At 40.1% G+C, this 23,603-nt stretch overlaps 1 protein-coding gene across 1 annotated transcript in view; it reads left to right on the top strand.

Moving 5' to 3' along the window:
- Positions 1–23,603, top strand: part of sugt1 (SGT1 homolog, MIS12 kinetochore complex assembly cochaperone) — a 167,814-nt gene that overhangs the window by 10,550 nt on the left and 133,661 nt on the right. Inside the window, exons 4-7 of the mRNA XM_059964741.1 lie at positions 5,126–5,195; positions 8,254–8,324; positions 10,065–10,118; positions 20,738–20,769. Of these exons, the coding sequence (XP_059820724.1) occupies positions 5,126–5,195; positions 8,254–8,324; positions 10,065–10,118; positions 20,738–20,769 (227 nt within the window). The remainder of the gene's footprint in view (positions 1–5,125; positions 5,196–8,253; positions 8,325–10,064; positions 10,119–20,737; positions 20,770–23,603) is intronic.

Here is a 23,603-nt window from a genome sequence, read left to right as displayed (position 1 = left end):
AATTCTACTTGTATTTTGCTTTCGTTTTAATGTCGATAGAAAGGGTAGTATGATAATGTAGTGTTTAGCACATGATTTACTCTACCAGTGACCTGGGTCCAATTCTTACTGCTGTCTGTAAAAAGTTTGTATATTCTCCCCATGACCCCATTGGTTTCCTTCAGATGCTTTGGGTTTCTCTTGTAGTCCAAGGTAGTACCAGCTGGTAGGTTAATTAGTCATTATAAATTGTCCCATGATCACGTTAAGTTTAAATCGGGGGTCGCTGGGTGGCGCAGCTAGAAGGGCCTGTTCTGTCCTGTATCTCAATAAACAAAATAAATGGCCCCTTTAGTTCACTGAATGCCCAAGTTGCTGGAAAACCTCTGGCAATCATGATTTTAGAGAATATTATTTTAACAAATGAAAGCATCTGTTTGGGGAAAATGTAACTTGTTAAGATGTTAAGGCAGGTAATCTTTGAAAAAAAAATCCTAAGGTGCAGGTCCTTCCCAGTTTATGGCACAGTTCAGTCCTGTGCATTGTTTGTAACTTGAACAGTTCACAAGTCAGAAATACAACTATGAACTGAATTTCCAGGCAGCAGGAAATGCTAACAGCCCTGCAGCAGCCAGTAAGTATATCCTGTTAGCTTCCCTAATGTTCATTTCTATATACAGGCAGTGTGTAAGTTGGGTGTTTGTAACCTGGAGTGGAACTGTAATTGGGGCAATGTTTTCAAGACAACAAGTCATGCAGAACTGGGCCATTTGGTTCATTGAGGTTTTTCTGCCATTTGATCATGGCTTATTCCCTCTCAATCACATTCTCCTGCCTTTTCCCAGTAACTTTTTTACCCTGATCAATTAAGAACCTACCTGTGTTAGCTTTAAATATACCCAATGACTTGGCCTCCATAGCCAACTGTGGCAGTGAATTCTAAAGTTACTACCCTCTAGCTGAAGAAATTCTTTCTCTGTTGTAAGGAGATGTTCTTTTACTCTGAATTTGTGCCCTTTGGCCCTAGACTCTCCCACTACATGACCATTGGAATATTGACATTCTTGCATGCCTTTTCAATCTCCTGTTGCAGTCTGTACCCTACATCCTGGCTACTATTTGGAGGCCTATACTGTATATGACTTACCTTTTTACCAATGGCAGTTCCTTAACTCTACCCACAAGAATTCTACATCTTCTTATTCTACATCATTTCTTGCAAAAGCTTTGATGTCACATGATGGGGATATCATGTTTGATTAATTTATTGGATGACTAACCTGTATCATGGATGAAGAGGATCAGCTAGAATCGTAAATTGAACAACCCAAGCTTGGGTTGTTTTCCTGAAGGTTGAGGGAGACCCGACAAAAGTTTTAAGATAATGAGAGGGATGGAGACAGCATCCAGTCTAACTTTCTCCCCCAAGGTCAAAATATCAAATATTAGAGGGTATGCATTTAAGGTGAAGGGGAGGTGGTATTGTAGATCCTTACCTCTTTTTACTTACCTTTTAACTTTGGTTTCTGCCCTTTTCCTTTCCAATCCTTATGAAAGATCTTGGCCAAAAATGTTAACTGTTCATTTCTCTCCACAGAAGCTTTCTGACCTACCGAATTCTTTCAGCATTTTGTGTGTTCATACAATTTCTGTTATGTGGTTGAGAAAAGGAATCCTTTCTAGAGTTATGGAGTTGTACTGTACAGAGGCTCTGCAATCTGTCATGTCTGTGTACCTGTCTATACTGATTATACTTAACTGCATTTCTTTTGTCTGCCGTATATTTAGCCCGAGCAGTTCATGAGCTCATCCAGATACCTAAATGCTGTGAGAATAGCTGTCTTTACCACTTTCTCAGTCAGTGCTTTAAAGACTGCTGGATCTACTGCCTTCCACAATAACAAGTGCTGGTGCTATTCGCCCTAGCTTGTTCCAGACTTGCCTCAGAACCTGTATGGCATCTTCGTTGCTGATCCTTCTGGAGTTTGATTTTTTTTTCACCTGTAGTAGCTGATCTGTCTTGACAGCTCTTTCAAAGAAATAATATAAATGACTTAGGAATTCCATCGTGTAAAATTTGATAACAGATAGGAAATATAGCCTTGATATTATATCAGGGTGACGGTGACATCAGTACTTCATTTTTCAAAAGGCATTGTATTCTTTATTTGGTCTCAGTATGTTAGCAAGAATGCAATTTTAATCTGATACTAAACACTAGTTGATTATACTAAGGATTATTGTGATAAATTTTTGAAATTGGACATATTAAAAGGCTGTTACAACAACAAAACAAATGTCACATGAGACTGCAGATGCTGGTAGCTGGAGCAACAAGCAATCTACTGAAAGAACTTAAAGGCCAAGCAGCATCTATGGTGGGGGGGGAACGAGAATTGTCAATATTTCAGGTCAAAATCCTGCATCAGGACTGCGAATGGAATGGCAAGGTTGTTTGTATAAAGAGGGGAATGGGGAGTGGTGAGAAGAGAGTCCAAGGTGATTGGACCGAGGAGTGGTGTAACAGAGATACCCTGAACAACTTCTGACTCTTCTCTCTATCCTGACAAATCAAAGATGTAGCCATGGACACCTGTATGGGCTTCATCTATGCCTGTCGTTTTGTTGGCTTTTCGGAACAGTCCCTGTTTCATACCTTGTCTGGTACTATTCCCCATTACATTGATCATTGCATTAATGCTATTACCTGCACCTGTGCAGAACTCACTGATTTTAGTGGTAAGTTTTAATGCCACTAACTTGGATTCTGCTCTCAAATTCCTATGGACCATTTCTGACATTTTTCTGTTTTCTATATTATGCTGCCACCATCACAGGATGGACTGTCAACTGACTCCCTCAGCTCTTAAGATTATTTCTCTTCCTACCTTGTCCCTTGTAAGGATGTTATTCTTCCAGTTTGTCCACACTGCATCTGCTCTAATGGTGTGACTTTCTTTTCCAGGAGATCTGAAATGTTTTTTTTTTCAGAAAGCATGGCATCCCTTCTGTGGTTGATGGGAATCCGTTACCAGAGTTACACCCCCTGAGCCTCTGCATCCAGTATATCACTCTTTCTCATTTTGGTAGTTGCAATGTGATCTCATAAGCAACCATATTTTCTTCATATCCCTTTTTGCCATCCTCACGAACAACTCTCTCCGTTGTTGTCTGGTCTGCTTATCCATCCCTGACCTCTGGTGCGTTCCTCTGCAGTCACAAGAGGTGTAATGCATGTGCTTGCATCACTTTCCTCACTACCATCTGGTGACCTAATAAGTCCTTTAAGGTGAAACGAAGGATCACAAGCACCACCTCCTACCTCATCAACTCAATTTGCTGCTCCTGGTGTGGTTTCCTCTATATCAGTGAGACTATGTGCAGACTGGTGACCATTTCGGGCGTCAGTATAGTGCAGTGGTTAGAGTAATGCTATTACTGTGCCAGTGACCTGACTTAAATTCGGCCACTCTGTAAAGAGTGTACATTCTCTCTGAAACCATGTGAATTTCCTCCTACGTTCCAAAGGTGTACAGGTTAATTGGTCACATAGGTATAATTGGGTGGCATGGGCTCATTGGGCTGAAATCTATGCTGTATCTCTAAATAATAAATAAAATTTCACAGCTTGTATGCTTGGTCTGCAGTGGCCATCCAGTTACATGTCATTTCATTTCCTTTCTCAATCCCACAATGGCATGTCCATCCTTGGCCTTCTCTACAGCAAGGTTGGGCCCAACTCAAAATTGAGTAACAGCAACTTGTTTAGTGAGAGGTGGTCTGCAACTCTGGCATGAATATTTTTCCAGTTTTAGGTAACCTTCTGCCTTTCCAACCCACCTCTGGTTTCTCCATAACTTCCACCACCAACTGGATCCCACTACCAAACACATTTTTCCCTCTCCCCCCCCCCCCCCCCATTTCTGCTTTTCGCAGGGATCACTCCCTATGCGACTCCCTTGTCCACTCGTTCCCCCCATCCCTTCCCACCGATCTCCCTCCTGGCACTTATCCTTGTAAACGGAACAAGTGCTACACCTGCCCTTACACTTCCTCCCTCATCACCATTCAGGGCCCCAGACAGTCCTTCCAGGTGAGGCGACACTTCACCTGTGAGTCGGCTGGTGTGGTATACTGCGTCCGCTGCTCCCGTTGTGGCCTTTTATATATTGGCGAGACCCGACGCAGACTGGGAGACCGTTTTGCGGAACACCTACGCTCAATCCGCCAGAGAAAGCAGGATCTCCCAGTAGCCACACATTTTAATTCCACGTCCCATTCCCATTCTGATATGTCTATCCATGGCCTCTACTGTCAAAATGAATCCAAACTCAGGTTGGAGGAACAACACCTTATATACCGGCTGGGTAGCCTCCAACCTGATGGCATGAACATTGACTTCTCTAACTTCTGTAAATGCCCCTCCTCCCCCTCTTACCCCATCCCTGACATATTTAGTTGTTTGCCTGTTCTCCATCTCCCTCTGGTGCTCCCCCCCCCCTTTCTTCTGAGGTCTCCCGTCCCATGATCCTTTCCCTTCTCCAGCTCTGTATCACTTTCGCCATTCACCTTTCGAGCTCTTAGCTTCATCCCACCCCCTCCAGTCTTCTATCATTTTGCATTTCCCCCTTCCCCCCCCCCCCACTACTTTCAAATCTCTTACTATCTTTCCTTTCGGTTAGTCCTGACGAAGGGTCTTGGCCCAAAACGTCGACAGCACTTCTCCCCATAGATGCTGCCTACCCTGCTGTGTTCTACCAGCATTTTGTGTCTGGTGCTCTCATTTTTGACCCCTTTTCCTCAATGCACCCTGCTCCCCTCCCCCTTACCCATCTGGCTCTGCTTCCATCTGCCATTCATTCACATTTCCTCTATTCCCAGTCTCACCCCTTCACTCTACAAGGAGTTTTGACACAAAACATCAAAAATTCTTTTTCTTCCACAGATGCTACTTGAACCACAGAGTTCTTCAGATTGTTTGTTGCTTTGGATGGTCTTAGGTTTTCTTTAAATGAGCAATGAAATACCACACCTTTTCCCTGCTTCTAAATTAAGTGAGCCTCAGAACCATTTTTAAGAGCATGGGTTAGATTTGAAACGAAAACAGAAATTAACTTGCTATCAAATTGGCTTTCTTGCTTTGTAGAGGTTTTAAAAGATGCCAGCAAAGCCCTCGAGCTGAAACCAAACTATGCTTTAGCATATCTTAGAAAGGGGTGAGTATGTTTTATTTTGTATGCTGTCTTAATGAATTATTCTTGCTTTACAATTACATAATGTTCAGATGAAATAATTTATTTACATGACTTGTAATAATTTAAAATATAAACACAAATTTGTGTAGACGCTTGAAGTCCAAAGCAAACCACACAAAATGCTGCAGGAACTCAGCAGGTTAGGTAACATCAACAGAAGTGAATGAACATTCAACTTTGTAGACTGCGATCCTACATCAGGACTGGACTGTTTATTCATTTCGATAGATGCTGCCTGATCTGCTGAGTTCTTCCAGCATTTTGTGTGTTAATTTAAAATATGGCTTTTAATGGTGGATCCTTCCATACAATAAATAATCCTCTTTCCAAATGATTTATAAATTATTGTTACAATGCAATCTTTTGAAGTACATTTCTTCAGTTTACAAACAACGACTGCTCTCAATATGCAGGAGTACACTATACTGAAGTCCCATCAATGCATTTCAATCATAACTAAATGTTACTTTATCATACCTTTTTTGAACAGAGGGATTGCTGTACTGGCAATGAACTTAATGAGTGCATGATAGGTGAATATAAGCAATTTTTTAAAATCAAAGATTGATTGTAAGTGATTAAGATTTGCCTGAGAGAGAAATTGCTGTCTGAATCATGTCAGTATAAATTGAAAGGAAGAGTCTAGGAACTGATGCAAAAGAATGAGGTAACAAGTTATTGCAATGTTTGCTGCAGTGACAACTTTTAAATGTTGCATAACATTTAAAAATTGTCTATATTTGTTATTTCAATTCATAATTCAAGTCTGAATAATTGATGCCCATTTTAAGGATGGCATTTTTGTTGTTCCACAAATCAAACATGTCATCAATAACAGGCAATTTGAAGATCTTCTAGTGGAACCGAAGAAAGTCGCATGGAAAGCATTCTCGGATGTCATTGAAGAATTTCTTGGCAACTATAGAGCATTAAGTTAGTTGCAGCTGGTTGGTAACGTGCTTCAAGCATACAAAACCATGCCACTAAAGATTCATTTTCTGCTTTTCCATTTAGACTTCTTCCCTACAAATCTTGGTGCTGTCAGTGATGAGCACAACGAAGGGTTTCACCAGGGTATTTCTTTAAGTGGGAAATGTTATCAGGGCAACTGGAATCCATCAGTGCTGGTGGATTATTGTTGGGCACAAGAAGCCTCAGACTGAGTACAAACACAAATCATCAACAAAACAATTTAGCTTAGTTGATCTATTGCAAAGTCAGCACTTATGTAATTGAATGCTTTATATTCAATAAAAGTTAATTTCTTGTTTCTTTATATTCCTATATTGTACAAGTAGTCTGAAATTATATTAGTGTTCAGCCTCAAATGGTCTAAAACAACAAAAAATTGAGGAAGCAACACTTTCAGAAAAAAATTGTTGTCCAGGGTATGCGTCAAAATGTCATACCTAAAACAATAAAAGAAGGTACTATAATTAGGACATAATTGTCTTGTCATGCTTTTCACAGATATCCAACAAAGCAGAAGAGGTGACAATATCTGAAGGGCCATGATTATTGTCCTACTAACACACTACACTGCTCTGTTGGCTGCCTCTTGATCTCACTGTAGCATACCATAGCTAAACTCTTTTTCTCATGATAACTGATGGTAACGTGACCATATCCACCTAATAGCTCTTTGGTTGCTATCAGGAAATCCTGCTCATGTACTTGCAGCCTATTGGGGAGGGAAAATAGGGCTCCCATATCAGATTTTAGCCAAATTTCATTCAGAGACAGAAATTCTTTTGTCATATGGATCTTTGGAAGCTAGCAGGATGAAAAGTAAGCCAAGGTCAAGGCTTGAATTGAGGAGACTACAGGGAGAAGCTTGAAGTTCCTTGTTCAATAGTTGGAATGATGTAATATTTAAGCAATAATATTCCAAGCAAAAAGAAAACTCATTACTAGCTCTATGTGACCAATAGCTGGGTTAAATTTTCCATTACTGAACTAAACAAGAATAATGTGACTAGGAAACAAATAAGCAATAATAATCCAAATGCAACTGTATTATCTGGACTATCTTCTCTAGTATGAGTATTCCTTTAAAGACTATATTTGGCATCTGAGCCAAGCCACCCAAGCTTGCTGCTATTTGAAGGGTTAAGTGTGGTCTGGATTCCTCTTGTTGACTTCTGTCTGAATCTGTCCTGATCACACAAGGCCTTGTGTGGCATAAAATACTGGAATGGTATTTCCCCATGGTAGTTCCAGTAACCAATGCTGGTAACAACAAAAGCCAGTGTTGAAGGTCTAAGTGACTAGCCACTAAGAGATAATATCAATGAATGACTTATGGTCTCCTGCAAGACGAGGCAAACTTCATCAGATTTCCAGCTCACGCTGCTGCACCTATTTTAGTTTAAGTCTGGAGCAAGTACAATGATTCTATTCAAATATATAGAAATTAACTGAAGAAGGTCAGTGTAACCTTTTAATTAGTTTGAATGTTTCACTGTTTTCTGTAATTAAGGTTTAATTACAGAACTACTTTAATAATTTAGCAATTTCGGAGTGTTTTTGGAGGATTGTATGTTATGATCTTTATCATTGACAACCTTGACATCTGTCAAGAAAGATGACAGGCTGCACTAGCACTGTCTGCCAAGTACATTGAGAGGTACAAGTGGCTGTTTGTGCTGAAACTTATCTATGCTGCACTCTGAGAAAAGTAGCATGGGCTAGCTCTTGCCAGCTACCAATCTCAGAACATAGAAAATCTGTTCTTTGTTTTGAAGGGTTGAAGTCTACCTTGTAAAGTAGTCCATATTGATGAAAATTGATAGAATTGTTTGATGACTGATCATGCATTTTCTTAAGTATAGGAGAATACTAAAGGGATAATCAAATCTAGCTCTAATCATAGACTCCATTTATAAAAGCTTTGGAAAGTTCTAACCAGACAGTGTTTCTTCTGTGGTATAATACAAGAGTTTTTTGATAATTGACAATCTAAACAAGTTTCAAAAAACTTTTTGAAAGGTGCCTTTTTAATAAATTTATTTTTATTTAGAATTGCAGAGTATCATCTAAAGATGTATCACTCGTCAATGGAATCTTTTACAAGAGGACAAGAACTAGATGGTAGGTGTTTGGATGCTCAAGAAGCAGCTGAAGAAGTGAACAATTTTTAAATTGGTGTCATTAGTAATAAGAAATCAGAATTGCTAGGTTCTTGAAGGGTTATAGGCCAGGTTGAAATTAAGGCCAGGAAGAAGCAGATTGTGGAGAGAGGAAAAGGATGTGGAATTTTAAGCACAGTCACTTCCTTGACAGGTAGTATTGTGTATTGAAGTGCTGATTTGATAAGAGTTAATGAAGACTATATAGTTTGTGGCTAAGGCTTGTTTGTGAGAAATGGAAGTTGCTGGGAAACATAACGGTAGACAGGCAGCAAACCGTGGGCTTCCTAATCTTTGATCTTTCCATATCCAGTCCTCCTGTCAAATAAGCAGTGTATCAAATGAAAAGGCTTTGGAGAGGTTAGAGCCTTTGACAGTTGCAAGACCTATTGAAGAAATTACTGTGATTTGTATTATCTGGAATAATCTCACTGTTATTTGAATGACTTCACCCAGTACTTAGTGAATTTCTACATAATTGTAATATGCTTACAGTAGTTCTATTTGTATGACCAGATATTCTTCTTCATGTGCTGACAGCTTTAAAGCTTTATTTTTCTGTACAATTGTTGTATTTATTTAATGTTTAACAGGAATGAATGTAACCTACCCATGTGTTGAAATGCAAAATAAGACATTATGAATCAATGTATGGACAGTTTTGAATGATTACAGTATTACTTGGTGTGGAAAATGGGAGGCTGATGGGGAAAGTATTGGTATAGTTAAGTTGCGAAATAACATTGGGCAGGGAGCAATTTCAGTAGGCAGGAAGAGTGTTGGGAAATACCAGTAAAACATAATTTGGCATGCTCAGGACCTGGGTGTCAGACTAGCAGAATTTCTGGACAAGTGTGTATCATTTTTATTAATACTCCAACATACTTTAAAATTGTTATTTTTAAAAGCTAAAATAAATGTGTAAGCAAGCAAGTTTAAAGAAAACACAGAAAATGGTGAGTGGGTAGAGAGCAAAATAACCATTACATGATAACCTGATCAGTCCCCCTGCCATCTGTAAGGAATTTGTACATTTTGTCTGTGAACATGTGGGTTTCCTGTGGGTGCTGTGGTTTCCTCCCACGTTCCAAAGCCCTACCTTTTTTTTTAGGTTAATTGTCCTGCGAATAGGCTAGGGTTAAAAAACTCAGTTACTAGGCGGTCAGCTTGTTGGGCTAGAAGTGCATGTTCCGACCTGAATCTAAATAAAATAATCCAAATACCCTTTAATTTGTATGGTGAGCGTTTAGATCAAAATTAAGTTTCATATTCATAAAAGTTAAGTTGCATATTAAAGTTGTGTTTTCCAGTTTCTATATTGGCTGAATTATTAGATTTTTGTGTTTCATGCTCAAAGGTTTACTGCTTAGATCTTGTCCATGCTTTGCATTTTCTTTTGCTTGATATTTTCTTTGTTTATATTGACATTGTCTGGCATCATGATATGGTTATGGTGTAATTTTATTGTGGTGCTTGCAAATGTTCACATTCTTGATTTAAGCCGTACAGTTTTACCTATTAAAGTCTAAATTAACATTTCTGAATTAAATAGTTTAGAAGCTTGTCGGAATTAAAAGTTCCTTGTTCTTGTACAAATTTTGGTTTTGAATCAAAATCCCATGTTAAGTTGTTAAATCTTTATAAGTATGTCACATTAAAGTGCATTTTCAGACAGTTAACGGTTTTCACTTGTATATTACAGGAGAAAATGCCAACTTTAACACTTGGATCAAAACCTGCAAAGAAAACCTGGGTTGTAAGTTTAATTTGCTTGTAATCTGTACCAATTAAGAGGAATTGAATATGTTTAAATTGTTAGTCTTTTGTCACTTTCTAATGTACAAATTAAATTTTTGTACATTGAATTAGTTGTGTTACTGTATCTGTTATGTCAATACTGTATTTGATAATTGGAAGCACAGCTAATGGAGTCTGCTATCTTGGTTCCTGGCCTCTGTGTGGAGTTTGCATATTCTTCATGTTATCATGTGGGTTTTATTTTACTCCAGTTTCCTTCCATGATGAATGGCTTGTACATGAGTGTAGAATCGGGAGTGTTTTTGTGTGTATGTGGCATGAACAATATCAGGTTTGTGTGAATAGATGCTAAATGGATGTCAAAGACTAGGTGGACTAAGGCATTCTTTCAGGCATATTCTATGATACAGGTGGACTTTTACCAGAGTCTGCAGATTTTTGTTTCTTAATTTTTGTTTTCAATTTGGGCATCACCAGCAAGGTTGACTTTTATTGAGCTTGAGAAAGAGTTGGTGAGCCACTTCCTTGAACCAATGAAGCTCTTCAAGAGCCTAATGATCGGTGGGGGGGGGGGGGGGGGGGGGTGGGGTGGGGTAGAGTAACTGTTTTTGAGCCTGGTGGTGTGAGTCCTGAGATACTTGTATCTTCTACCTAATGGCAGCAGCAAGAGAAGACCATGTCCTGGGTGGTGAGGAACACTGATGGATGCTGCTTTTCTACAGTAGATGTGCTCAGTGGTTGGGAGGGTTTTACCCATGATGTACTGGTCTTTTGTAGAATTTTCCACCCAAAGGCTTTGTGTTCCCATACCAGGCTGTAATACAGCCAGTCAGCACACTTTCCACCACACATCTATAGAAGCTGGCCAAGATTTTCAATGATATGCTGAACTTCTGCAAACGTCTGAGGAAGTGGAGGTGCCACTGTGCTTTCTTTTTAATAATATTTGTCTGATGAATCCAGGCCAGGTCCTCTGAGATAGTGACCCAGGAATTTAAAGTTACTGACCTCTGATCCTCTCATGATTACTGGCTCATGGACCTCTGGTTTCCCTCTTCTGAAGACTGCAATCAGCTCCTTGGTCTTATTGACATTGAGTGAGAGGTTGTTATTACACCACTCTGCCAAGATTTCAATCTCCCTCCTGTATACTGATTCATTACCACTTTTGATACAGCCCACAACAGTGATGTCATCAGCAAGCTTGTATATGATGTTGGAGCTATATTTAGCCACCCAGACATGAGTGTAAAGTAGTGCTGCTGTGGATTGTGGAAGAGATGTTTTTGCCAATCTGAACTGACTGGGGTCTACAAGTGAGGGAATCCAGGATCCAATTGTACAAGAGGTCATTGAGACCCAGGTCTTGGAGTTTACTGATTAGTTTTGAGGAGATAATGGTGTTAAATGCCAAGCGATAAAGAGCGTCCTGATGTATGCATCTTTGCTGTCCTGATGTTCCAGTTCTGTGAAGAGCCAATGCGATAGCATCTGCTGTAGACCTGTTGCTTTGGCGGGCAGATTGGAGCAGATCCACGTCACCATTCAGACAGGAGCTGATATGCTTCAACACAAGCCCCTCAAAACACTTCACTGTGGATGTAAGTGCCATATAAGTAAGTGTCTTAGTCATTTAGACAGGTTACCCTGCTCTTCTTGGGTATTGTTTTGATTGAAGCCTGCTTGATGCAGGCGAGTTCCTCACATTGCTGGAGCAAGAGGTTGAAGATATCAGTGGGTACACCAGCCAGTTGGTCTGCATAGGTCTTCAGAACTCGACCAGGTACTATTCTGTCCAGACTGCATGCTTTCCTTGGATTCACTCTCTCAAAGATAGCCCTCATGTTACGTTCAGATTCTGGGACCAAAGGATCATTGGGAGATGTGGGGGTGTGGTATAGTTCCCTCCTGTACTAACGGTCAAACTGAGCATAGAAGGCATTGAGCTCATCTGGAAGCAGGTCTCTGCATCCCCAATATCGCATGATTGGGCTTTATAGGAGGTTATAGCATTCAAATCCTGCCACAACTGTTGAGTATCCCTCGTTGATTCCACTCCAGTCCGGAATCTCCACTCAGAGAGGTGACTTTCCGGAGACCATACCTGAACCTCTTGTGGCATTCTTGATCTCCAGGACACCTGCCCTCCTCTCTCCTCCCCACTCCAGTTCAACACTAGATGAGCAACACAGGCCTCTACTGTCTATGTCCCCTCTTTGCCCTGCACCTACCATCCACACCTCTAAATACTAACTGCTGTTGTACTGATGTTCACCTATGCCAGCCCCCACCTTCTACTAAGTCCCCAGTTATGTACTTAACTTCTCGACTGAGCAGGTGAGGAGTGTTCTGGGGAAGTTCAGACACGGAAGAGCATTGGGACCATGTTGTGTGAACCCCAATGTCCTGAAGGAGTGTGCTGAGCAGTTGTGTGGAATTTTGCAGTGCATTTTCAATCTGAGTCTCAGCCTGAAAAGGGTCTTGACTGGAAAACGTGTGGTCCCAGTACTCAAGAAGGGCCAACCGAAAGTCTTGAATGACTGCCGTCCAGTGGTCCTGATCTCACACATCATGAAGACCCTCAAGTGGCTGGTCCTGACTCACCTCTGACCCTTGTCCGTTCAATACAGGTTGATGCTTCCATTGTATCTTGGATAATGGACTCCTTTACTGGGAGACCACAGTTTGTGCAGCTTCAGAGTTGTGTATCAGACATGGCTATAAGCAGCGCTTGTGTCCCATGGACTTTGTGTTTATCCTGTATACCTCAGACTTTAGATACAACACTAAGTCATGTCATTGCAGAAATTCGCTGATGGCTGAGCAATAGTTGAGTGTATAAAGGGATGATGAATACAGGACTCTTTTGAAAGACTTTGTTAAATGGTGCAAGCTGAATCATCTGCAGATCTACTTCAGCAAGAGAAAGGAGCTGATGATGGAATTTAGGAAGATTAAGCCTGCAGTGTTCCTTGTTACTGTTGATGTTGATGTGGATGTGGTGAGGATCTACAAGTACTTGGATGACAGACTTGAGTGGAACACCAACAATGGCTGTGTATAAGAAGGGCCAGAGTTACCTCTACTTCCTGGGAGGACTGAGGTCCTTTGGCGTATGCAGGCCACTCTTCCACACGTTCAACCAGTCTGTTACCAGTACAATATTCCATGCAGTGGTGTGCTGGGGCAAAGGCATCAATGCGAGTGATGCCAACAGGCTCAATAATCTGATTAGAAAAGTTGATGAAGTTGAAAAGCTCCCTATGTAACTCCTTTTCCATTCAAGCAGAACAAGTGCTACAACTGCCCCAACACCACCTCCCTCAATACTATTCAGGGCCCCAAACAGTCCTTCCAAGTGAGTTGACACTTCACATGTGAGTCTGTTGGGGTCATGTACTGTGTCTGGTGCTCCCTATGTATCAGTGAGACCCAGCGTAGATTGGGAAACGGTTTTGCCGAGAAGCGAGATCTCCTAGTGGCCACCCATTTTAATTCCACTTCCCATTCCCATTTCGATAGGTCAATCCATGGCCTCCTTTACTGTCACGATGAGGTCACACTCAGGTTGGAGGAACAACACCTTTTGTATTCCATCTGGGTAGCTTCCAACTGATGGCATGAACATCAACTGCCGGTAATGACCACCAATCCCCTTCACCATTACTCATCCCATTTTCCCTCTCTCACCTCATTTCACCAATCAACTTCCAGCTCTTTATTTAATCCCTCTCCCTCCTGGTTTCACTAACAACTTGGGTTTGTCTCTCTCTTCCCCCACCTTTTACATCTACTCATCTTTTTTCTCCAGTCCTGCGGAAAGATATCAGCCCAGAATGTTGACTACTTTTTTTCATAGATGCTGCCTGAACTGCTGAGTTCCTTTAACATTTTGTGTGTGTTGCTTGGATTTCCAGCATCTACAGATTTTCTCTTGTTATACATTGTAGGTGATGCATACTGCAACCGCTATATGCTAGTCACGGAGACAATGAATCTTTCTTGTGGTTGATGGATGCTGCTTTATTTTGGATGTTGTTGAGTTTCTTGAGAGTTATTAGCATTGCAGTCATTCAGGCAGGTGGAGAGTATTCCATTATGTTTTTAATTTTCACCCTGTATGTGGTAGAAAAATTGGGTAACGATACAATTCATTTTACACAGGATACAGAGCCTCTGATCTGTTTTGTTGTCACAGTATTTATGTGGCCCATTCGGGTGAGTTTCTGGTCTCTGGTGATATTAATAATGATAAATTTGGTTAATGTAGGGCCATTTGAATGTTAAGATTCCCTGTTTGAAAGTTAAAAAAGCATGACTATAGATATTAGAAATCTAAAATAAAATGTCGGCAATACTAGAAACGGGCATCAGTGGAAAGAGAGATTGTTAATGTTTCAGGTCTGAGATACATTGTCAGAATCGGAACGTATGGTGTAAATGTTACTTGCCACATGTTGGCTCTGCAATGTTCCCTCTAATTTGGAATGACCAGTGTGTGCAAAAATCTTGTGATAGCAATTTTTTGCCCAGTGCCAACAAAATGAATAATTTCAATAAAAACAGTATAAATAAGCCAGTTCTAAAATGTGTAGATAAATCACAAACTCCATGTTGTCAACCCCGTTGGCATCCGTAACCAGAAAGGAAATATGATTATGTACAGTCGTGAAATATACTTAACATGCCAATGAAATAGAGGGTGACAACCTTCAGTGTATAGTTTAAATTCTTTTGCTAGTAGCAAAAGATCTGAAAGAACACACATGTTAAAGGGAACATTGTCTTTGTGTCAGAATGTGAGGTATTCTAAAAGCCTTTATTTGTTAACAGTGCTATTCAGATTGAGGCCTGTTCTTAATTCTGTTAGTACCTTAAAGCAACAATAATGACCAGTTATAAGATCAGCAGATTAACACGTACTCCTTGTTACTATATCTTCATGTGCACCTAGTACACTGCCATTGCTCCCTTTGTCTATAAAATTGCAAAGAAGAGTTTTATACAGCTTGCTATTGATTTCTAAAACCAGTGATAAGATTGTTCATCCTGAATTTTGTATCCCTCTGATAAAGTGCATTACACTAACAAATTAGCAAGATAAAGAGTGTATTAGAATACAGTGGATTTCAGTTAATTGGGCCATCAGTTAATCAGGCCAGCAGCTTCTTATAGACAACTCTCAAAGAACAAAAACTTTGCAACACTATGCCGCTTAATTGGGGCAGGAGACTGTTACCAAAAGCTTGTAACTAGCATCAGTTATGGTACTGGGTTTAGAGCTAGCAGTTTTTAAATAGCATTAGTTGCATGTTCTTGTGTTCAAAAAGCAGTGACTTGCCACTGATGGTTGGTGAGATACAAGCAGTAAGACAATACATAACTGTTTTGCTCACTCCAGTTTCTTGCATTTGGGCTTGGAGATCCAGAAATGGCTGGGCTGGGAGTGAAAATGAAACAATTTCACTACTTCATTTAATTAAGAACTATAAAGAATTTGAAGGTGTTGGCAGTCATCTTGAATGTTACAATGCAAGTGATGACTTGGAAGATGTAATCATCAAAAGTATCGAATGAAGGTAGTCCATTAACTGCACTTGATGTTTGTTCCCTTACAGTCAATCAGAAGAACACACAGCATATAGTGGATGAATTTAAATTTCAAAAGCTCACTTGTAGTATACAACTTGAATTTTTTTCTCTGGGTAGTCCTGAAACCATGAAAGCAAAGAAAGGCAGCATGATGACCAATCCTCAAATCCCCCTCCTCGCAGAAGAAAAAACAAACAAAAATGGGACAGGCACCTCAACCCCCAAATCCCTCTGCCCGCACAAAAAAAACGACCAATACGGAACAGGCACATTCCTCAGTCGATAGCTATTAGTTAATACAGTTTTATAGTCTTGTAGTGATGTAGGTGGTGTTCTCATATGTTCTGTGTATTTCATTTAAATGCATAGCTTTTTTTTACTTAGTTAAACAGCTGTCATTTTTTTATACCTTTTTAGTTTTTTCCATGAAATTTTGGCTAATTGGGGAAGCTGCTTAATTGGGCCAAAATGTACTGGTCCCGTTGTGTACATGAGAAAAATATGCTTCTCTTTGGAAATGGAAAAAAAATATTTCTGGGTGTTAACAGTTATCTATGGTGATCAGATTCAGGATCTGGAGGAAAAATATAAATATATTGGTTTTGAATATAGTAATGTATTCTAAATCAGTTAAATACAGGATAAGACTGCACAGATGCTGTTTGCAAAATGCCAGTTACAGTGCCTAGTAAAAGTACATCCCTTTGTTCACATAAATGAGTATTATAACTAGAGATTTTGATCAATTATACTGACATTTTATTTGTGAATCACATGCTTTTTTCATAGTAGAAGCTGAAAGAGGGAAAATTGTAAAGCATGAAAAACTAAAAATTCAAAAACTGAAATGTCAGTGTTTCAAAAATATTCACCTCTTCTCTCTCCAACCCCGCCCCCTTTGGTCAGCACTTAGTTGAACCACCTTTTGCAGCCATTAGAGCCAGTTGTCTTTTTGAATAAGTCTATATTAGCTTTGCGCAATGTGATGACATAAGATTTGCCCATTTCTCTTTGCAAAATTGCTCAAGCTATGCCAGGTTAGTTGGAAGCAGCAGTGGACAGCAATCTTGGTCTTAATAGAAGTGTTTGATCGGCTTAAGGCTAGGTCTCTGACTGGGCCATTCAAGGACATCAATTTTCTTAATATGAAGCCATTCCATGGTTGTTGTAGCAGTATGCTTTTGGTCATTGTCCAGCCAAAAGACAAGCTTCCTCCCCAGTTTCTTTCTGGCAGAGGCATGCAGGTTTTTATCCAGGATCTCTCTGTATTTAGCAGCATTCGGCATCCATCTTACCATCAATTCTGACCAGATCTGCAGTCCTTGCAGCTTCAGCATTTCCCATAGCACGATGTTATGTCCACCACTATAACCATACAACAATTTCAGCACAGAAACAGGCCATCTCGGCCCTTCTAGTCAGTGCCGAATGCTTACTCTCACCTAGTCCCACTGACCCGCACTCAGCCCATAACCCTCCATTCCTTTCCTGTCCATATACTTATACAATTTTGCTTTAAATGACAATACCGAACCTGCCTCTACCACTTCTATTGGAAGCTCACTCCACACAGCTACCACCCTCTGACTAAAGAAATTCCCCCTCATGTTACCCTTAAACTTTTGCCCCCTAAGTCTCAACTCATGTTCTCTTGTTTGAATCTCCCCTACTCTCAATAGAAAAAGCCTATCCATGTCAACTCTATCTATCCCCCTCATTATTTTAAATACTTCTAAGTCCCCCCTCAACCTTCTACGCTCTAAAGAATAAAGACCCAACTTGTTCAATCTTTCCCTGTAACTTAGGTGCTGAAACCCAGGTAACATTCTAGTAACTCTTCTCTGTACTCTCTTTCCTATAATTCAGTGACCAGAACTGTACACAATACTCTAAATTCAACCTTACCAATGCCTTGTACAATTTTATCATTACATCCCAACTCCTATACTCAGTGCTCTGATTTATAAAGGCCAACACACCAAAAGTTTTCTTCACCACCCTATCCACATGAGATTCCGCCTTCAGGGAACTATGCACTAGTATTCCTAGATCACTGTTCTACTGCATTCTTCAGTGCTCTACCATTTACCATGTATGACCTATTTGGATTATTGCTACCAAAATGTAGCACCTCACACTTATCAGCATTAAACTCCATCTGCCATCGTTCAGCCCACTCTTCTAACTGGCCTAAATCTCTCCGCAAGCTTTGAAAACCTACTTCATTATCCACAACGCCACCTACGTTAGTATCATCTGCATACTTACTAATCCAATTTACCACCACATCATCCAGATCATTAATGTAAATGACAAACACATTGGACCCAGTACAGATCCCTGAGCATATCACTAGTCACCGGCCTCCAACCTGACAAACAGTCATCCACCACTACTCCCATCCAGCCACTGTTGAATCCATTTTACTACTTCAATATTAATACCTAACGATTGAACCTTCCTAACTAACCTTCCATGCGGAACCTTGTCAAAGGCCTTAACTGAAGTCCGTATAGACAACATCCACTGCTTTACCCTCGTCAACTTTCCTCGTAACCTCTTCAAAAAATTCAGTAAGATTTGTCAAACATGACCTTCCACGCACAAATCCATGTTGACTGTTCCTAATCAGACCTGTCTATCCAGATAATTATATGTACCATCTCTAAGAATACCTTCCATTAATTTACCCACCACTGACGTCAAATTGACAGGCCTGTAATTGCTAGGTTTACTCTTGGAGAACCCTTTTTAAACAATGGAACCACATGAGCAATACGCCAGTCCTCCGGCACTATCTCCGTTTCTAATGACATTTGAAATATTTCTGTCAGAGCCCCTGCTATTTCTACACTAACCTCCCTCAAGGTCCTAGGGAAATGTCAGGACCTGGAGATTTATCCATTTTTATATTCCTTAAAAGTGCCAGTACTTCCTCTTCTTTAATCGTCATAGTTTCCATAACTTCCCTACTTGTTTCCCTTACCTTACACAATTCAATATCCTTTTCCTTAGTGAATACCGAAGAAAATAAATTGTTCAAAATCTCCCCCATCTCTTTCGGTTCCACACATATCTGTCCACTCTGATGGTCTAAGGGACCAATTTTATCCCTCACTATCCTTTTGCTATTAATATAATTGTAGAAACCCTTCAGATTTATTTTCACCTTACTTGCCAAAGCAACCTCGTATCTTCTTCTAGTTTTTCTAATTTCTTTCTTGATTCTTCTGACATTCTTTATATTCCTCGAGCACCTCATTTACTCCATGCTGCCTATATTTATTGTAGATATCTCTCTTTCCTAACCAAGTTTCCAATATCCCTTGAAAACCATGGCTCTCTCAAACTTTTAACCTTTCCTTTCAACCTAACAGGAACATAAAGATTCTGTACCCTCAAAATTTCGCCTTTAAATGACTGCCATTTCTCTATTACATCCTTCCCATAAAGCAAATTGTCCCAATACACTCCTTCTAAGTCCTTTCGCCTCGCCTCAAAGTTAGCCTTTCTCCAATCAAAAATCTCAACCCTGGGTCCAGTCCTATCCTTCTTTATAATTATATTGAAACTAATGGCATTGTGATCACTGGACCCAAAGTGCTCCCAACACATACCCCCATCACTTGACCTATTTCATTCCCTAACAGAAGATCCAACACTGCCCCTTTTTTTAGTCGGTACCTCTATGTATTGCTGCAAAAACCTATTCTGCACACATTTTACAAACTCCAAACCATCCATCCCTTTTACAGTATGGGCTTCCCAGTCTGTGTGTGGAAAATTAAAATCTCCCACAATCACAAACCTGCACTTACTACAAATATCTGCTATCTCCTTGCAAATTTGCTCCTCCAATTCTCGCTCCCCATTAGGTGGTCTATAATACACCCCTTTAAGTGTTACTACACCTTTCCCATTCCTCAGTTCCCCCCAAACAGTCTCCCTAAACAAGCCCTCTAATCTATCCTGCCAGAGCACTGGTGTAATATTTTCTCTGACAAGCATCGCAACACCTCCCCCTCTTGTCCCCCCCATTCTATCACACCTGAAGCAACGAAATCCAGGAATGTTTAGTTGTCAATCACACCCCTCCGGCAACCATGTTTCACTAATAGCTACAACATCATATTTCCAGTTATCAATCTATGCTCTAAGCTCGTCCATCTTTCTTGTTGCTTTGCAAAGTCTTTATGGACAAGGATATGTTTTTTTTAAGCCAGGACTTTCTTGCCACTCTTCCATAAATACACTTTTTGTACAAGGCCTTAGAGATTGTGGAACTTAATCTCCAGTTGCAGCCACTAACTTCTGCAGATCACACAGTTACTATTGGCATCACAGTAGCTTCTCTTACAAATGTCAATTCTTCGCTGCCAACTAAGTTTAGAGGGGTGGCCTGATCTGGGCAGTGTGGCTGTGGTTTCATATTTTTTTCCCACTTTTTCATGATGGACTGTACTGAGCACCAAGATAAGTTCATTGCCTTTGAGATGATCTTTTACCCTTCCCCAGATTTGTGCTTTTCTATTATCATTTTCCTGATGTGCCTTGGAATGTTCTTTTGTCTTCATTTGGTTTGGTTTGTTGAAAATCTACCACTCTGTTAGACCTTTCAGAGAGAGGAGGTATTCATTCAGGTGATCCTCTGATTTTCTGCATCAACAAATTGGGTGAGTTGGTAAGGTAATATATAGTATTACACCTGAGGAAAGTTAGAGTGGTAATTACAAAACAGTTGAATACTTATTCAGCCTCAATTTTGGTTTTTGATTATTAGTAAATTGTTGGCAGGCTTTTGTATTTTTCTTTTGATCTGATATGATGCACAATGTTTTGTAGATTAGCTTAAAATCTCCTACTTCAGTATATTTTAAATTTGGAAAATTAGACAGTAAAATGTGAAAATGTTTTGGGGGCTGAATACTTTCTCAAGGCACTTTATGGGGTATTAAACAGTTCAGAATTCCAGAAGCAGAGGGTTAGCAGCTTAGAATCTAATGGCTATGCTTATTTTGATTTCAGCAATGGCACAACAAGATGGAAACACTGGAGAGGTAAACTTTATGTAATTAATATTTTAAAATTGAATGTTAACTGGAAGTGTAGGTTTTTGAAAACAATGAACTTTTAGCCTTTTTAAACATTGATATTTCCAGTCTAAATGAATTCTTTGCAAAGAACTCTGAAGTCTTCTGCATGGAAAGCAGGGAGATTGAACACACCAGTTGAAGTCCCACTTCTGATATTTTATGCTTATTTTGTTTAAATTATTGATACATCATTTTCTATCCTTTTAAATAAATTTTCCTGAGTCTAGTGTCTGCACTACGGGCTGTCCCCAGGTATCAATGGGCCCAGTTTTTGATAACCATGAATTAATTTTATCCATAAGTGGGTGAGAGAAAGAGAGAGAACATTCTCAGTTGTATGTGCAGATACCATTACTCAGGCCTTAAGAAAACAGATGGCTTACACTAATTATGTAAAATAACAATGGCATTCTTGATGGATCTGCCAGTGAGGCAATATAGGTGAATCATGAATAAGAAAGGTGCAATGACAATGGAGTTTACTCTACAGGTCTTCCACAGCCAGCAGGAGAGACAGCCAGCAGGAGAGAGAGGAGCAGATATATAGACATACAAGGTATAAAAGCGGTAGGAAAGCTGTGGATGACTTTTCATTTCTCCAAAATAGACTTCACAATCAGAATCAGTTTTAATATTACCAGCATATGTCGTGAAATTTGATAACTTAGCAGCAGCAGTACAGTGTATTACAAGATAAATATAGAAAATAAGAAATAAATGATTTGCAGTAAATATGTATGTATATTAAATAGTTACATTAAAAATTGTGCAAAATCAAAAATAAAAAGGTGAGGTAGTGTTCATGGGATCAATGCCCATTTAGAAATTGGTTGACAGAGGGGAAGAAGCTGTTTCTGAGCCACTGAGTGTGTGCCTTCATGCTTCCCTACTTCCTTCCTGATAGCAACAGTGAGAAGATGGGGTTCCTTAATAATGGACGCTGTCTTTTTGAGTCATCTCCACTCCTTGAAGATGTATTGGATACTACAGAGGCTAGTACACGTGATGGAGCTGACTAACTTTACAACTTTCTGTAGCTTCCTTTGATTCTGTGCAGTAGCTCCCCATCTGCACCATACCAGGCAATGATGCAGCCTGTTAGATTACTCTCAACGGTACCTGTAGAAGTTTTCAAGAGTTTTAGGTGACAAACCAAAGCTCCACAGACTCCTAATGAAATATAGCCGTTGCCTTGCTCCCTTTATAGTTGCACTGGTATGTCAGGACCAAGTTAGATCTTCAGATTTTGACACCCAGGAACTTGAATTGTGTCTCTAGTTCTGATACCTCTGAGGTTTGGTCCATGTTCCCCTGTCTTATTCTTCCTGAAGTTGTCATGGTTTTTCGTGTCTCACAAATGACCAGGAGACGCAGAAGATTCTTCAAGAAGGGTTAAACTTTAATTTGTAAATCAAAGCTGAGACAGTCATTGAGCAGGACGTTGATTGCCCACCGATCTTTGGACACAGCATTTTTTTATAGCAATCTCCTGGTCTAGTTTCACATGTACCACACGTACAGTTCTAATCTACATCTCTTAGTTACCTCTCATTAACACACCATTGTCTTTTACATTCCTAAGATTTCATTCTCTAGCAAATAGCAAGTTTACATTCTTAATACTTTGTGACTTAATCATGTTCTAATCTACATCTCTTAGCTACCTTTCATTAACATTCTTAATATTTCATTCTCCTGCTAAATTGGGTACATGCATAGCAAATAGCAAGTTTCAAAGCTGACTACATCTCTTAGCTACCTCTCATGAACACATTAACACACCATTGTCTTCTACATTCCTAGGATTTCATTTTGGATACATGCATAGCAAACTGACTACATAGTTTTGGTTACACAGCAAATAATGCAACTTTTATACTCCAATAAAGTCCACAATCAGCTCTTTGGTTTTACTGGTGTTGAGTACAAGGTTGTTGCTGTAATGGCACTCAGTCTTGTTGCTACATGCCCTCTCATCTCCATCTGAGATTCTGTGTCATCAGCAAATTTAGAGATGGCATTTGAGCTGTGCTTAGCCACACAATCATGGGTTTGGAGAGAGTAGAGAGTAGGCTAGCACACATCCCTGAGATGCACCAGTGTTGATCGTCAGTGAGGAGGGGATGTTACTACCAATCCACACAAATTGTGGTCTGGTTAGGAAGTCAAAGATCCAATTGCAGAGGGAGGTACAGAGGACCAGTTTCTGTAGCTTTTCGATCAGGACTGTAGGAATCATTGGTGTTAAATGCTGAGCTATACTCAATGAATAGCATCGTAGCACAGGTATTTGTCTTGTCCAGATGATCTAAGGCAATGTGAAGAGCCATTGAGATTGCACGGGTCTGCCTTAGACCTATTGTGGCAATAGGCAAATTGCAGTGGTCCAGTTCCTTGCTGAGGCTGGAGTTGATTCTAGCTATGACCAACCTCTCGAAGCATTTCATCACTGTAGATGTGAGTGCTGCTGGACAATGGTCATTAAGGCAGCTTACACTACTCTTCTTGGGCAATTGCTGCCCTTTTGAAGCAGATGGGAACTTCTGACTGTGGCAGTGAGAGATTGAAAATGTCTTTGAATACACCCAGTAGTGGTTGGCACAAGTTTTCAGAGCCTTACCAGGTACTTCATCTGCACCTGATGTTTGCCCTCCTGAAAGACAGCCTAACATTGGCCTCTGAGAGTTTGTAGGGTCAACAGGTACAGCAGGAATCCTCGCAGCTGAAGTTGTATTCTCCCTTTCAAAGCGTGCATAAAAGGTGTTGAGCCCAAGCTTGATGTCTCTCAGTGCACACCC

The sequence above is a fragment of the Hypanus sabinus genome, chromosome 3 (genome assembly GCF_030144855.1).
Source record: "Hypanus sabinus isolate sHypSab1 chromosome 3, sHypSab1.hap1, whole genome shotgun sequence".
NCBI classification, from domain to species: Eukaryota; Metazoa; Chordata; class Chondrichthyes; order Myliobatiformes; family Dasyatidae; genus Hypanus; species Hypanus sabinus.
The sequence above is the reverse complement of the archived record's forward strand: the minus strand, read 5'-3'. Positions and strand labels throughout refer to the sequence as shown.